The sequence below is a fragment of the Podarcis cretensis genome, assembly GCF_951804945.1.
Source record: "Podarcis cretensis genome assembly, chromosome: 8".
NCBI classification, from domain to species: Eukaryota; Metazoa; Chordata; class Lepidosauria; order Squamata; family Lacertidae; genus Podarcis; species Podarcis cretensis.
Genome location: NC_137177.1, coordinates 41,209,076 through 41,226,223, shown reverse-complemented (window position 1 = coordinate 41,226,223; position 17,148 = coordinate 41,209,076). Strand labels below are relative to the sequence as shown.

The following is a 17,148-nucleotide window of genomic DNA, read 5'->3' as shown; positions in this document are numbered from 1 at the left end:
AGTGATTAAACAAAACACATCCAAAACTGGATTACGTGTCCTGGAAAGGCATTGAATTGCAACAGCTTTCATTACTATTCACAGAATATTTTAGCTTTGCTTCTATTTCTTTTACTGAGGCATATAGCTCTGACATCAGGGTTGGATGGTTATTAAAGCTGCCTTCTGAAGTTCCCCAAAGGAAATGTGAACCCAGGAAATGTAAACCCAGTCAATACTACCAAAAGTTGCTGCTTCTGATCTGCTGTTCTGCATCAACAACCCTTGTTTAGAAGGCCAGAAATTCCACATTTCTTTTTGGTGTTGGAATACTGGTCAATTGACCACCTGTTTATCTGACTGCAGACAAATACAGTCATACCATGAATATGTTATTCTAAAGCAGCAATGCAGCAGCAAGCAAAGGCTATAGCAGCCAAGTCAGCTGCTTGTGGCTGCAAAGCCAGACAGGATGTATGTGACTGTTGCCATGGAAACAAAGGGGCAGTCCATTCTCCTTATTGAGCACAGGATGTGAGCTCAGTGTGTGTCATATGACCTGTACAGGATGTACATGGGTGGAGTTTGAAGTTTCTCTCTGTTTGTTGAACAGAGCAGACATGTTTTCTCTATATGACTGCTGAAGACAGGAATAAAACATGTAGATACATTTCTGTCTGTGTCTGATTCCCCTCCCTGGGGATATGCTGGAGAGCAGGGAGGAGGGGAGCAGTTGGTGTGTTTTTCTCACAGCCTGAGGAAAATCGCCGGAACGGACCTCGTGTGTTTTTCCTACCGGGAGTCGCCGGAGGGAGGTCGAAAGAATTCAGCCGGTGCCTGGAGAGATAGGCACATACCTCTGACCGGCCCTGAATTCTGACATTGGTAGCAGTTGACGGTTGCTACGATCCATGGGAGTCTGCCATCAAGGAGCAGCAAAGCTGCTGTATTCATCCCTCTCCATGGAAGCCTGAGATGGAAGCTGATTCTCTGCAGCCAGAAGCTGACCAGAAGAAGCTGAAAGCCAAGCTACGGAGCCCAGGTATGAGATTTTCGGGCTTAAGAGTGTGAATGCAGATGGATTAATTCTCTGCTTCATGGGAGCAACGTTTGGGAAAAACAGCTCCGAGAGAGAAGAGTCTGCATTCCAAACATTCCTGTGGTTTTTCCTGTCCAAGGAAAGGAATGTGGTTGCATAGCAACGCAGGCCAGTTTCAAGATAAGGGCTATGCCCGGAGAGGCAAAAACAGCTCATGTTTAGTCTAGGCCCTTGCAAAGGAACTGTTGGAAAGGGACTTTCCAAGCGGCCAGTGTTAGAGCTGCCAGGTGCACAGAGTGTAAACAAGCCAGCTATTGGATTTTAGAGGCTTGTGTTTGAGAGTCAATGCAAGGACTCAAAATGGATGTCAAGAAGGGAAGCCTGCCTTCTCCACCCCTCTTGACCAGTGACAATTATGCATCTTGGTCTATTAAGATGAAGGCTTTGCTGCAGAATCAGAGACTGTTTAGGGTGATTGAGAACCCCATCCCTGCAGCACCAACGCCTGTTTGGGAGTCACAGGATATGAAGGCCAGAACTGCTATAATTCTGTGCGTGTCAGACTCTCAGCTTGTTCATATACAAGATTTAGAGCACGCGAAAGATGTTTGGGACACGCTGAGAAGGACACATCAGAGAGATGCAGGTTCTTCAGCGTTGCTGTATTTTGAAAAGCTGACTAACCTGAGGCTTGCGCCTGATGGAGATGTTCAAGCGCACCTGACAGAAATGAAATTTCTGCGTCAGCAGATGGTGGAACGTAATTTCCGTCTGCAGGAGGAAGTGTTTTGCTTCATGGTGATCAACAGCCTGAATCGGACTTACAAAACGGTTGCCAGTCAGCTGGGGTCTCTCCCAGCGCAAGATCTAACGTCGGACAGGGTCTTTGCCGTGGTCCTGAACGAACATGACAGACTTGCCGCCCTGGAAGTCAAGGACAGGGGGAGGGAAGAACGGAGTTCAGACACCCCCACTGCTGAAGCTACTGGAGGAGACGCCGTAGCTTTGAACGTTGTCCGATGCCACAATTGTGAGCAGACTGGGCATCTTCAGCGGAACTGCAGGAAGCCACGTCAGAACAAAGGAGCCAAGGGAAGCTCCACGAAGTCTGAGGCGTCAGGCAGAAGTCATGCCAAGTCACAGGCGAAGCCTGCAAAGGCTTTGATGTCCCTAAAAGCCACACCACAAGTGGGGAATTCCTTCGTTTTAGACACGGGAGCGACGGTTCACATGACCCATCGCAGGGATTTGTTTTCGTCGTTTAAGAAGCAAAGCTTCGTTGTACAACAAGCCAACGGTCAAGAGCTGGAAGCCACCGGAATTGGGACTGTGTATCTTAAAAGTCTGAACTTGACTATAAACAATGTTTATTTGGTTCCAGAGTTGAAGTACAATCTGCTCAGCGTTTCGCAGATTGCCAAGAAGGGACTAAAACTGTCCTATGATGATCAACACTGCGAGATCTACAAAGATGGAGAGTTGTATCTTTCTGCCAAAGAGAAAGATGGACTGTATTTGTTGACTTTTGTACAAAGTGATTACATGGAATGTAATTCTTGTGATTCTAACATGATTTCTTTTGCAGGTGTAGCCAAGAAGAACACCAAGCAGGTCACCTCGAGGGTTGACAAGGCATTTCAGCGGGTGTATGCTGATGTGATTGGTCCTTTAGCACCATCTAGAGGCAATGCAAAGTATTACCTAATATGTGTTGATTCTTTTACAGGTTTTGTCTGGATTTATCTTTTGGAGAGACCGAAAGAAGCCTTAGAAAGGTTTAAAGAGTTTTGTGACAAGGTTAAAAATATGCATGATGCTGACATAGATTGTCTTTGCACAGATGAGAAGCCAATTTTTCTCTTACAGGATTTCCAGAGGTTCCTGAAGAAGAAAGGGATAAGACACAAAATTGCAGCTTCCGAAGAAGCTTGGAACAGATGTGTCTGTGTTAGGGTGAACAAAGAATTGCAAAAGGGAATGGAAGCGCAATTGCTTAGTTCACATCTACCACATGAGTACTGGGCTGAGTCACTGATGTCATTTTGTTATACGTGGTTGAGAAAGTTTTCAAAAGAGTTGGGAAGTTCTCCTTTTGAGAAACTGTTCCACAGAAAACCTTCTGTTGCCCATTTCAAGGTTTTTGGGTCTCATGTGAGGACAGAAGCTCCGGGTGGAGTAAAGAATGCCAGAGGCATTTTTGTGGGTTATGAAAAGGGTCTCTACAGAGTAATTTTGTCTGAATCTGGTCAGGTGATTCTCACAAAATTTCTAGAGAGTGCTCCTGAACAGGAGAGAGTGATTGTTCACACATTTCCCACAGGAGATGATTATGATTCTGATGATGATGATGATGATGAGTTTGATCTTATTGAGTTCAGTAGTACTGATGATGACAGCGATAGCTCAGACAGCTCAGTTGTCACAGTCATTGAGAGGAAATCTCACGTAATGACTAGACCCTCAGAAGAGGAGGATGAACCACTGATTAAGCTTAGTACTGGTTCTCCAGAGAGTTCAGAGGCTGAACCAGAAAGCAGAGAAGAGCAGCACCTCTTACGTAGGTCTGAGAGAGCAACGAAGGGTGTACCACCCAAGAGGTATTCAAAAGAGTTTGCCAACCAAGCTATTGCATGTGTTGCTGTTGTAAACGACCAAGGTCAAATTGAAGCTGTGTCTGAGTCAGAGACAAAGGCACAACAGAGAGTTGCTAACCAAGGTAATGCAGAAGCACTCATTCCTTGGAAGTCACACAACCAGAGAGGTACATTGGTAAAACCAGTGGCGGGTAGTTCCAAGGGTGGAACTGAAACAACAGGGGAGTGTTATAAGTATAACAACTGTTTGTTTTCTTCTCTGGATGACGCTTTGCTCGCAGCACGCATTGATGCTTTAGGGGGAGTATGTTATTCTAAAGCAGCAATGCAGCAGCAAGCAAAGGCTATAGCAGCCAAGTCAGCTGCTTGTGGCTGCAAAGCCAGACAGGATGTATGTGACTGTTGCCATGGAAACAAAGGGGCAGTCCATTCTCCTTATTGAGCACAGGATGTGAGCTCAGTGTGTGTCATATGACCTGTACAGGATGTACATGGGTGGAGTTTGAAGTTTCTCTCTGTTTGTTGAACAGAGCAGACATGTTTTCTCTATATGACTGCTGAAGACAGGAATAAAACATGTAGATACATTTCTGTCTGTGTCTGATTCCCCTCCCTGGGGATATGCTGGAGAGCAGGGAGGAGGGGAGCAGTTGGTGTGTTTTTCTCACAGCCTGAGGAAAATCGCCGGAACGGACCTCGTGTGTTTTTCCTACCGGGAGTCGCCGGAGGGAGGTCGAAAGAATTCAGCCGGTGCCTGGAGAGATAGGCACATACCTCTGACCGGCCCTGAATTCTGACAGAATACACTTCGGGTTAGGCAAATTCGGGTTGCACTCCGTGGCGACCCAGAAGTAACGGAGCACGTTACTTCTGGGTTTCGCGGCACACGCATGTGCAGACCATCAAAATGACATCACGCGCATGCGCAGAAGTGCCGAAACGTGACCCATGCATGCGCAGACGCACGGACACAGGTTACGTTCGCTTCGGGATGCGAATGGGGCTCCGGAACGGATCCCGTTCGCATCCTGAGGTACCACTGTACCCCATGAAGTCACAAATACCCTTGTGAAAGCAGCTGCCTGTTTCCTGGTGCATCATGAGGTGCATCATGTGGTCACTGGACAGCAACAGCAAGAATGCCCAGACCCAGGCAGTCAGTGATATCCTCTCTTTCTCCACACACCCCCAACTCTCCATTAGGAGAAAGCACTCCTGTTCTGCAACTGTCAGCAGAGAGCTTCTTCTGTCATCTCCTCTCCCCATTAAGCCATAAAAACCAACTTCTTCTTCTGACCTGACTATAACTGAAGTATCTCTGAATAAAGACATGACCACAGAAAAGTTCAGGAGGAAGAATGAAGCAAAAGGACATGAGAGCCATTACAAGGACACAGGTCACCCAGTGTGTGTGGAAGGCAGGACTACTATCATAGTGTTCACTGCATTTGAGGTGGAGAGGAAGGCCTCCATGTGACCTGTAATAATGCTCTGTAATATTTATGGGAGCCGCTGAGAACTGTCATTATCTAGAATATGGCAGGTTTTGTTTATGTAATCATCAAATTCTCTTGTTGTTTTTTTGTTTTGCTTTTTGCTTTCTAAGAAAATAGTGCTAACATTCTATTATTTGACAACAACCCTGTTCACATGTAGTGGTAAGCCACAGTCAAAAACAAACAATAGGTTACCCAGAACATGTACTGCTCAAATTGTGCCCACCCTGCTCCACTTTGTGGGGAGACAACAAAGGACAGCACTAGTTTAACGTTATGTGCAAATGAGGGTTTGTAGTTTGTTTCTGTCCAAACATATGACCATGTTTTACTCTGCATTGAAATGCTAAGTCAAGTTTAAACTGCTTATTAACCCCAGTTTAGCACTGGACTTGTGAGGTTTTAATTCACCTCCCTGATCAGCTAAATTTAATCAGTTGTTCTAGATGTTTTATCACTCATTCTCCAGTCCCTCTCAACAAAACGGGAAGAACGTCTAAATAAAGTAAGAGGCAGGGTCGTCTCTAATGTTGGAATACAGTAGATGATTAGTCGGTTCTCTTTTAAGTTGTACCCAACTGCTTGTGCTAGGGATAGTCAGGTTTTACTCTGAACTGCGATCAGAATCAGACCCTCCCACTCACTCAGTAATACCTTTGTGTTTTCTTCATAATTTCTTAACTCAAGCAGGAGATTTTGTTTCTTTTGACTAAGCTCTCTAATCAGGTCCTGGTCCACACTGGTGTCCATCAGTTTCCCCTTCATCTCTTGGCTAGCTGGCAGGTAGCCTCGCACTGCACAAAAGCAAAGCAAAAATATTTGCCAGGCCACCTAGAGGGGCTCTTGACAGAGAAAAGTTGTCACTACACAAGAACAACTCATTAGAAAAAAAGGAAAACTAAAACAACTCCTTTTGAAGCACAGACTTCATGGAAGTCAATGTATCATTCCAAAGAACACCATCATAAAGCAAACCCCTGTTCCAAAAAGGTAGCAGGCTGCAGACTTCATTTCCAACCCATTAACTTCCTGCCCACTGCCACAATCACTCTGCAGTATGGCAAGTCCTAGTCCAAGGCCTCCCTCCCACACATGCAGAAAGTGAGAGACTCCAGTTAAAGAGCAGAATCAAAGTAAATAACATACAACTGCGTGGTAGCCCCAAGTATCTTATGTAGAATGTTTGCCTGCATAAACACAACCAGACTGTTAGCTGAATTTAGGTCCCACAGGAAAGTTAATGGTGAGTTAATCTGTCCCACTGATTTCAATGGGAGCTAAGTGCAAGTGCATCCAACTTGTGGGGTTTTTTCTCCTCAGCGTGCTAAATGTGCACCAATGTTCCACAAGGACTCACAGAAAACACAGAGATGAGTGCTTGCATGAAACAGCTGCATGCTCCAAGATCCAGTGTAAATTCTATCCAATTTCATCCCAAGTCCTCTGTATACCCTAAGACTTAGAAAGCCGGTTTTGGCAGGCTAGACAACATATCTGGTTGCTTTGGGAGCAACAAAACATTTCTAACTTAATACAAACAATCACACAGTTCAACTCGTATTGGACAAAAAGCCTTAAACCTGCAAAGGGGATTGATGCTCTTACCTTCACCATCAACAGAACAGCAGATTAACTCTGTATTGCCATCCTTTCGATAATCACCCTGCACAATTCCTGCAATTGAGGAAGCAAAATTATCCTTGAAGATGACCTCTCCAGTTCTGTCACTACGTGCATCAACCTGTAACACAAAGCATTCCCCAAGTCAGCATTAAAAGAAAATGAGGGGGTGAATTAACCATGTTAATTCTATCCAGAAGTAAGTCCTACCAGGTATAAATGAGGCTTACTTCCAGGGAGATATTCATAAGGCTTAGGACTGGAGCCTAAACTTCTTAATATAAAGGCTGCATGACTGCCACAAAACATTGCTTGTAACAAAGAGCCTGAGAATCCCAAATTTTAATGTATTTTTCAAAACCTCGAATTCACATTGTTATAGAGGAAAGGCTTTTTTTAAATGGGAAATTTCTGTTCAAGACTACATATATTACAGTGTTTCTAGGTGTACAGGGTTTCTAGGTGTACAAAATTTCAATCAGTTCACATCAAAATCACTCCTGAGGGTCATTTGCCCTTCTGCATATGTATTTCAACAACTTTCCTTTTCATAATCTTTAACAAAAAATAGTCACTTTTTTGGTAGGGGGGAAGCAGCCAAAAGAAAAAAATCCATTTAAAAATTCTATGAAGATTTGTCTACTACATATTCTAACTGCAGGAGATGATTTATCTAGCTGCAAAATTCCAAACAATGCCAGCAGTATCTTGTAGTGGTCTCTGGATAAGGCCTGGTGACATCTAGCTGGAAAGAAGTATCATACTCGTAAAAGGGAGGGAGAATTGCATAAATGACAACTGTTGCATAAGCTCACCTTCCCGCTGGACCAGCCAGTGATCAGCTCACACACCCCGTCAGAGTTGATATCATATGCATGTATACTCATTGCCTGATTTTTAGACTGGAGGGAGGGGAAAATAAAACTATTAAGTCAACCAAGTTCCTGGGACTAATTTTAAGCTTTTCACACATCTAATGGTGGGGAGAGGCTATTGTAGCATAGCAGCCAAGACCAAGAGAAATCCTAGGTTCACATTTTGCCAACTACCACAAGCTCATTGGGTAGCTCCAGGCAAGCAGCACACATGCGCTCTCCTCCCCACCAACCAGACAGAGTGCTATTATCCTGCCCCACAGAGTTGATGCATGGATGACTGAGGTAACATATATGAAGTGCCTTGAACATTCAGAAAGGACTATACAAATGTACTGATAAATTATACAGCACTTCTCAAGTGTTCAAGTGCTCCATATGCATCATTTCATTCATCCCTGCTGCAACCCTGTGGGGTAAGTCAGAACTGCTATGGTTACACTAATAGATATGCAAAGCTAAACTATTAATGTGTATAAGTTAGATGGTTTGTTTAGTTACTTCACAAGATTTATTTACCACTTGATTGTAATAAAAATGTTATAATCCAACATAACATTTTCATGATGAACCTGACAAGCAGGCCTCAATAGCATTCATTCATTGCAACTGGATGCCCCCAAATGCCCCCCCCCCCACACACACACATTTCTGACTTTACCCCTTCTTGTTTTCAGTGTGATCATACTAACTTTAATTCTCCAGTAGCGGGCTGTCCGATTATAAATGCCAACTGTTCCATTAGAGAGGGCATAGCCAAAATGACTGCTGCACATCGGGGTTAGCGCAGTAACAGTCTGGGAAAGGAAGGGAACAGTTTAGCAACACCTGCTACAGCAAAACAGTTGGATAAGCCAAACCACTTCTATCAACCTGATACCCTTCAGCTAAATTTGTAGGATATTGGCGCTATTCACATTCATTAACTATGCTGTTTCAACAAGCCTATCACAGCAAGATTCAGTTTACAAATGCCAACAGTACATTCAAAATGCATTCTGCTAAGGCTAATTCTGCCAGGGGTGGGCAACCTTTTCTTTTCCTGTCAAGAGCCACAGGCCCTCAGAGGTAGGAACATATAGTGAGTCAAACCCCTGGGTCCACCTAGCTCAGCATTGTCTACACAGACTGACAAAAGCTCTGCAGGATTTCAGACAGGGGACATTCCCATCACTACCTGGAGATGCCAGGAATAAAATCTGGGACCTTCTATTTGGAAAGCAGTTGCTCTACCACAGAACAACAGCTTCTCCCCATGTAATCTGTTGGAGGCCATATGCCAACTGTATGCAGGGCCCAAGCCAAAAGTGGATAGGGACACTCCATTCCTCACCTGCTCTCCCCTCCTCCTCCCTTTCTCTCAATCTTCCCTCCATCTTTCTCCCTGTCTAGTTGGCTGCTGGGGAAGAGACAGACTGCTCTTGCCATAAGTCTGATGAAACTAGTTCTTGAAACTAGACCACCCGTTTTGTAGTCTGCTGAGTTTGTTCTTTTTTTCGACCCCCATTTTAAATTGACCAAAAGCAGTTGTATTAGAATCAGTGAGGGCCAACCCAGTTGGGCTGCTTCTGAAAGAAAAGGCATATTGTATAAGGATCAGCTGCCAGTGGTTCCTGGGTCAAATCCAGCCCCTCACTCCATCCTGATTACCAAGTGAGATGCAATGACTTGCTTGGGGGAAGGGGTGTGAGAAGAACAGAGCCATGAATATTCCCCCAAAAAGGACAAGATTGTACCAAGCCACTTTGTAGTGCAATGTCTTCCTAGGATGAAAGCTACATAACTAAACTCTCAAAGTAATACCTGCTCAGATCAGGCAAGTTTCCCACTTTGTTACCAGCATTGGGAGAGGGAACCAATCGAAGTAATGATGGGAATTTCCACCCCAAATCCCTTATTACTTTCCTCAAATAAGACCTCAGGCAAAGCAACTACCTGAAGGAGGTAGCATCAAAGGAGCCTGTTGAGGCAGGAATGATTACCATGGAAGTAATAAATAAAATAAGAATCTTAAAACACTTCTCATCTGTTTGAAGAAACTGTTCTAGAGTCAAAAATTGTGTGGCCATCTTGTAATACCACATTCACATATTTCTCTTATCTTCCTATTCATATTAAATCCTTTGGCACATTTTTTTCCCAATTTACTATTTCCCTTTACCTCAGTCTCTGACATTTCTGCCACAATCTCATCTTCTTTAAAAACCCTAATGTCAAAATCCTCAGATCCAACGAGCAGCTAAACAAAAAAAAAGAACAACAAACATTTAATACATAGTATCACATGCCCACAAGAACCAGTCTCCCTGGCAAACCAACCCAGTCTTAGAAACCCAAGTCCAGAAATCTGAGCCCACTTTCTCTGCAACTTTAAGAGCCTGTGTGTGCTACCTCATTTTACTCACATTTTTACTCTATTTTACTCAAAAGGACTGTCTACTCACATGGCTAATGTAATATGCGAGCTGGGATCTTCTAGATCATAGCTTCAGCAACTTCTTAAAACATTTAGGCTCTGAAATATATCCCTGATCTTGGTTGCAGCAACTTCTGGAAGTGGTCAGCTCAACATGAGGTTCATTACATCCATGAATGAAAATGCAATGCAAAGTAACTCATGACCAGACTTAAGGTATTTAGGGAACCAATTTCTGGACAGAATTCTTCACTGACCCTGAACCTTAAGTATTACAACCAATTATTAAAATACATGTCAGATCAGGAATGTCAGTTCTAACTACCAAACTGCACAGCACAGGAATAAGTATAACTTAGTGCATGAAAAATGTGGCTTTAGATTACAAGGATACACTCCCTTTGCCTAGGGAGAGATCAGTGGGGTGCTCTGCCCTCACTCGCATGGCTCTTCCAGCAAGTCTGCTTGCATTCCTGCCCTGGGAAGGGGATAGGCTGGGAAAGTTGTTGAGACACACAGTTCATTTTTTTTTTAAATAATATTTATTAAAGTTTCCAGATTAAAAAAGGAAAGAAAGAAAAAAGAAAAGGATACAGTTTACACTTAATTTCATTGACATCTTTCCAGGACTTCCCCCCCCTCCCCCTCTTGTATTCCATTTTCATTAAATTAATTCCACAAATTCTTACCCCAAATTTTAAAGCCTTGTTATAATTATAATTAGCCCATTTATTCAAAATTAATTTATCTTATTTAACCATTTCTCTTTATATTTTTTATACTTCCCTAAGATCGACCCCAGTTCCCTTCCACGAATTCCCCTATTTTTATAAAACAAGAGAAAATGAAAAAAGAAAAAAAAAGAAAAAATATATAGTTTTACAGCCTTTGGGTTCCAGATCTCCCTCCCCCCTTTCCCGGTTTCCATCTGTCTACTGCCAGCCCGGAGAACCCACGTCCATGTCTAAATCTCTCTCAGTTCCACTTTGCCGTCTTTTTGGTAGCTTTTAATTTCAGAAAGTCCAATCTTGGAGAAACTCTCAGAAAAGATCATTCTTCTTCCATCCAGACCTCTATGTTTAAGAGTATAACTCAAATTCTGTTTCTTGATCCTTTTAAAGTCTGGATGTCCCAAATGTTCCAACTTCAAATTTAGTCCAGCTCTTATTCCTCAGGTTTCTTTTCCTGTTCTGCTGCAAAAACCTTCTAATTCAGAAACTTCTGGTTCCTCTACAGAGGCTTTATTTATTCAGGAACATAAACTTACGTCAAGTCCCTTCCTTTCTTCAATAGATAAATCCATTGTCTCCTTTAGTGTAGAAACCTCTGTAGACAAAATAATGCTTCGTTTTTGCAGCTTTCCCAAGAGATAACAAATCCTGCTCAATTTCCTAGTATTTTTCCACTTGCTGCCACTGTTGCAATGTCCCGAACTCCCTCTAGAGGAAATATGGTAACTTAATTTCTTTCCAGATCAGACCCAAAAGTCAAATAATTTGTTGCCTTTATTTCCAATAATTTATGTCCAAATTGTAACAAATCTAACCAGCAAAGCCATCGTAACAAAGTTCTCTTTAATTTTCCTGCTTTGACAGCTACTTTGACAGCTGTCAAAGTTTCTGTGTCTCTTCACCAGTCTCTCATGACGGATCGCTCCCGGTTCCCGGGGGGTTGCATTTTAGTTCTCACAAACCAATCTTCTCCTCCAGCACAATTACTTGTAATTTCCCTTCGTGAAATTAACTTTTTTCAAATAAACAAGTTCTTCTCTCGATCTTAGTTGTCAAATCCTTGCGTTAAAACATCTACAACGGGGGGGGGCCGGACTTCCTTTTTGCACCTCCCCCGCTCGCTCCGAATTCATTAATCAATTTTTTCCTTTTAAGTCCGATAAATTTACTCACGGGTTGTTCTTTTTAATCCAAAATTTTCAAATGAAGAAGTCGTTGCTCTCCGTCAAACGGCATGCGGCTTCGCTAGGCAGGGGAAGCAGTGGACTCATAGCACCACACACACACACCCCGTCACCCGCTCCGCAGCCTTTAAAAAGGCTCCTTCGCGGGTCGGGGGGCGCAAACGGTGCCCGCCGAGTCACCAAGTCCATGGGCATCACCGCCCATGGTTTTTGAGGGTCCCCGCGTCGCCGGCGCGGCAGGACCCAACCCCTACCCAGCAGGCTCCCTCCGGAGCTCGGAGGGAGTCCGCCATTCGGCGATGGCGCCGACCCGGAAGTCCGTTGAGACACACAGTTCAAAACATTACCACTAGGGGCGCCTCAGCAGGTCACATATAGCAAGGGCCATAGATGCAAAATCTGCTTCTTCAAGAAAATAAGCAAGTTCCTGCAACACACACAAAAAAAACCACTAACCTCTTTCTTTCCATCACCATCAAAGTCACACAGTGCCAGTGAGCGGACATTGTCACCAGTGACCTATAATCAAAAAAATTAAAATGCCAGTGTCTCTACTTATTTAGCCTCACACTAATTCTTGTATTAACAGAACATTTTAAATGCTGCTAGCTAGTATCTTGGACTGAGTAAGGGTTGAACATCCAGCAACAGTGTCTCTGCCCAATACAAGTACAGTGGTACCTCAGGTTACAGATGCCTCAGGTTACAGATGCTTCAGGTTACAGACTCTGCTAACCCAGAAATAGTACCTCAGGTTAAGAACTTTGTTTCAGGATGAGAACAGAAATTGCACAGCAGCGGCACGGCAGCAGTGGGAGGCCCCATTAACTAAAGTGGTGCTTCAGGTTAAGAACAGTTTCAGGTTAAGAACAGACCTCCAGAATTAATTCAGTTCTTAACCCGAGGTACCATTGTATAGGCAAAGTCTTCCTCCCCAAAAGGGGTATAGGCAGAGCTTCCCCTTATTATACACAGCTACACACTCCAAGATACAGACAAAAGAGGTATTTAATCTCCACAAACCCCTTTTTTCCCCCCCCCCTCTCTCTCTCTCTCTCTCTCTCACACACACACACACACACAGATTAACAGCCACAGAGACTATGTGCAGGTTCCCCTCTTCAACATTTCAGCCAGCTAATTTTCATGAGCACTAAGATGCATGGTGAAGTTTCCAGTAGTCTCCAGTAGCTATTCTTGGGAGGGGGTGGAAAGAGTATAAAGAGCCGACTGCCAGTGTCTCTACTTCATGGGTAGGCAAACTAAGGTCCGGGGGACGGATCTGGCCCAATCGCCTTCTAAATCCAGCCCGCAGATGGTCCAGGAATCAGCGTGTTTTTACATGAGTAGAATGTGTGCTTTTATTTAAAATGCATCTCTGGGTTATTTGTGGGGCATAGGAATTCATTCATTCATTTATTTTTTTCAGAATATAGTCCGCCCCTGCCCGCCGCAGGTCTGAGGGACAGTGTACCAGTCCCCTGCTGAAAAAGTTTGCTGACTCCTGCTCTACTTGGCCAGGTGAAAGTAGCTAAGATGCATAATAAGGGAGAGTGGGCCACTTGGGGGGAGAGGCTGGTGAAAAGCCCCAATGGGCTGGAAAAGAAGCCGCTAATGGAAAGGAGCTGCCATCTCCGTGCACAGGTTCTCTTACTGACTGGGCTGAGATGGGCTAAGGCCACTCCGCCTCAGAGAGGCCTTCAGTTCCACCAGAGGCAGTTTTAGGGTAGTGTGACTGGTTTGGCCACACTGGATGCTGTGTTGCATTAAGTGAAATATAAATATTGTCCAATACCAAAAACATAAAACTGCCCTTACCGTCCAGAAAAGGTCTTTTCCTTCATGATTAAAGCCTTGCAAGGAACAGTTCCCACCAATAATAGCAAGAGGTGAAGAAATATCTCCTAAGGTTCCAAGCACTATCGTGTTTGCTCCATCAGGTACCTTCAAAGAAAAAAATATAGAAATATAGTAACTCTGCCCCCTCTGCAAACAATGCACAGAGAAGCATATTATGTAAACGAGAATGTTCAGAACAAGGCAATTTCAGGTATCAAAAGAAAAGAGTAAAATCTATGTTATATTAAATGATACATGGTAAAAAGGGAATCTTTAGGTACCGCAGCCTTAAGAGTGACTGTGAGTGACCATGTCATGCCCATGTTCTTGGGTTTAAACTCTCTGACTCCAGAGCGACAGCACAGCAATCCCAATTAAACTGTGTTTCAGAGGATTCCTAGGATCCCTTTGAAGTTTTTAGAGGGTTCCTAAGACAGACAATCAGTAATAGTGGACATTCTTCCCTGAAAACCTTATGCCCATAGCGACTAATATTATTTTTCAATGTACAACTAACTACAGGGAGTGTACTGGATGTGTTGGGTGTGCGCTCAGTTCACACAGAGCAGCAGTGAGGCCCAAAAGGCCAGACTAGTGTTTTCTTTGAATGTATGCCTTAGATCAATGGTAGGGGAACATTTCTGGGGACCACGTACTAGTGGTGGGCAGAGCAAAAGGCAAGAAGCAGGCAGAAGAGGTACAACTCTTACCTTTGTGTTGTGGGAACATCCCAGCCACACAAGAGGCTTCTACACACACCTTCCTCCATCCAGGCAAGCAAGAGGCATTGTAAAGGTTCAATAACACATTCCAGCCAAAAATACTTAAAGGCGCAGCTCAGGACTAGTTAAGAGTGTGACTTTGAGAGAGTCTTAAGGGCTGGAGGGTTACAACTCGCCCCTGGGACTGAAATTCCTTACTCCTGCCTTAAACAATGTCTCCACAGTCTGTGCAACAAGTTGGAGTTTCTCAGCATACAAGTCAATGTGCAAAGTGTAGCCCAAAGACTGATTAAGTTTGAAAAACACTGGTCCAGTCCCACTGCATTCTATGAATAAATTCAAGTATTCAAACTGCTTAAACACTGAGGGCGGGAGGGCAGGGGGGAAAAGGACAAACAAGAGGAATTAACTTACCCCTGCATAAAACAAGTCAGCATTGTTGTGCACATCATATGCCAACAAACTGGTCCGTGTGCCAATGAGAAGGGAATCGCAGCCAAGGTCGGGGTTCAGCTGTCCTGCAGTTAAACAGCTGACTGCCTCATTAATGTTCAGAAGAGAAATATCAGCATCCTGGGCACTGGGCACTAAACGGTTTGCACCAATACGCTGGCCACGTGCATGAGGATTGTGAATAAAAACCTGGGGGTGGGGAGACAGAAATTTGAAAACAGTAAACAATGGTGTTGTTTTTTCATGATGCAAGAAGAGCCCCTCTGGATCAGACCAAAGGCCTGTCTAGTCCAACATTCTGTTTTCCACAAATGCCAAGCAGATACACTGATGGGAAGCCCACGTGCACGGAAATGAGCCAATAGCCCTCTCCAGCTGTTATTCCCCAGCAAGTGGCATTCAGAGACATACCTGGAAACAGCTTACAGACATCATTAGTTAATGGCAAAAATAAGGCACTCTAAATGTGCTCAGAGGTACCCACACCTTATAGAGTCACTTCATTGGGGACAGAAATAACCCCAATAGAAAGTTCCTTCTTCAAAACTGAACTCCCTTCCTAGCATCTCTGGGGCAGGGATAGGGAACACGTGGTCCTCCAGATGCTGTTAAGACTCCATCAGTCTCAAGCAGAGTGGTCAGTGGTTTGGGACGGAAGCTGTAGTTCAGCAATATCTGAAAGATCACAGCCTCTAGCATAAATCTCTGTAAATGAATGTACATGAACACCAAGGCACAATAGTACATATCCTTAACACATTTGGCAAATTACAGCTGCTAAGGTGCATTTTGAAGTGCTTGGCAATTATGCTTTGGGGATGCATCTTTAACCTAAACAACATAAGATCTCGTTGGTTTTTAAATCAGGGCCACACAGGTGATTGCCAAGTAAATAAAAACAGCAGCACCAGGGAGACCTTGACAACGTGTAGCAGTTAAAAGAGATGGCATTCCTAAGTGATCTGTGGGATGATGTCAAGGCACTGTAGAGTAGTGGTTATACAGTGCTGGTCTAAGACTGGGGAGAAGCAGTTTCAATTCTCTCACTTGGCATGCTGATCACTGGCAAAGACTACTGTTAGTGATTTCACAGCACTTCCAGAACAGGGGTGTAATAGCATACAACAGGTTGTTGAGAATTACAAATGGGATGCTGGCAACAGGTCTTTTTTCCTTACTGGATTTTGTTCAGAAAGGATAAACCCAAAATAATTTGAGGATTGCGGGGGAGGGGGAATGACAAGGATGTTTTGGGAAGGAACATAATTCAGTGGTAAAGCATCTATCTGACGTGCATACAAAAAAGCCCAGATTCAACCCCAGGCATCTATAGGTAGGGAAAAGGAACACTTCTGCCCGAAACTGAGAGTGACTGCCACTGAGCAGATACAAGACTGAGTTAGATGGACACAAAAGGTCTGACTCACATAAGACTGCGTCCCACGTTCCTTTGTGGACACTATAAAATAAATATAGAAAGGTATGCTTAAGGAGCACCGATCCCTTAATAAACACTTGCCTGGAAGCCCAGGGACTCTAAATTCCATGACCTTAAAGCTACCCCCACACTTGAAAAGGGATAAGCCAGCCCTGCTGCATTTGGGACTCTCTTGCTCATCCTGCTGCGTGAGGCTCATGACTTCTGCCTCTGGCCCAAGTCCTGCCCACGGCCACCTAACAGGGTTGTTGCAGGAGGAAAATGGAAGGGAGGAATTGCATTCTGCCTTGCATTCCTCGAAACTGCACACACGGGATACACATATATCAAGTGCACGCTTTGCATTTTCTTCTGTGAAACAGCGGCGGGGCGGGGGGAGGTGGGCGTTTTTGCAGAATATGCGCCCACTTCACAGGCTTTCCAAAGGAAAAGGGACATCCGAAAGAGAGGAGTCTCGGCCGGGGAAGTTAAGCCCCGCAGCCCGCACCACCCACCAGGCGGGGGGCGCCGGTCCTCGCGTTACCTTGCCGGCCTGGGTGGCCGCCGTCAGACACGGGTGGGTGCCGTCGTACTTGCCCACCGCCACCATGCGCGGCAGGATCTTGTGGTTCAGCTTGAGCGTGAAGACGGGCACCAGCATGGCGGCCACGAAGGTAGGCCGAGCCGACCCAGACAAGAAGAGGGACCGCAGCTAACGCCGCCGCTGACAGGCCCGGTCGCGCTTGGCCGTAGCGTCACGACGTCGACGTGGCGGCCATGTTG

At 44.5% G+C, this 17,148-nt stretch overlaps 1 protein-coding gene across 2 annotated transcripts in view; it reads right to left on the bottom strand.

The window, feature by feature from the left end:
• Positions 1-17,148, bottom strand: part of BBS2 (Bardet-Biedl syndrome 2) — a 27,759-nt gene extending 10,611 nt beyond the window's left edge. The window contains exons 1-9 of one of the 2 annotated variants that reach the window (XM_079988279.1): positions 16,910-17,148; positions 14,910-15,137; positions 13,753-13,878; positions 12,391-12,453; positions 9,765-9,842; positions 8,296-8,400; positions 7,544-7,630; positions 6,714-6,849; positions 5,763-5,902 (exon numbers count right to left, since the gene is read on the bottom strand). In XM_079988279.1, coding sequence (XP_079844405.1) covers positions 5,763-5,902; positions 6,714-6,849; positions 7,544-7,630; positions 8,296-8,400; positions 9,765-9,842; positions 12,391-12,453; positions 13,753-13,878; positions 14,910-15,137; positions 16,910-17,026 — 1,080 coding nt within the window. In that variant the 5' untranslated portion in view covers positions 17,027-17,148. Of the gene's footprint in view, positions 1-5,762; positions 5,903-6,713; positions 6,850-7,543; positions 7,631-8,295; positions 8,401-9,764; positions 9,843-12,390; positions 12,454-13,752; positions 13,879-14,909; positions 15,138-16,375; positions 16,601-16,909 lie in introns of those variants that run through there. The other variant, XM_079988278.1, reaches the window with a different exon arrangement.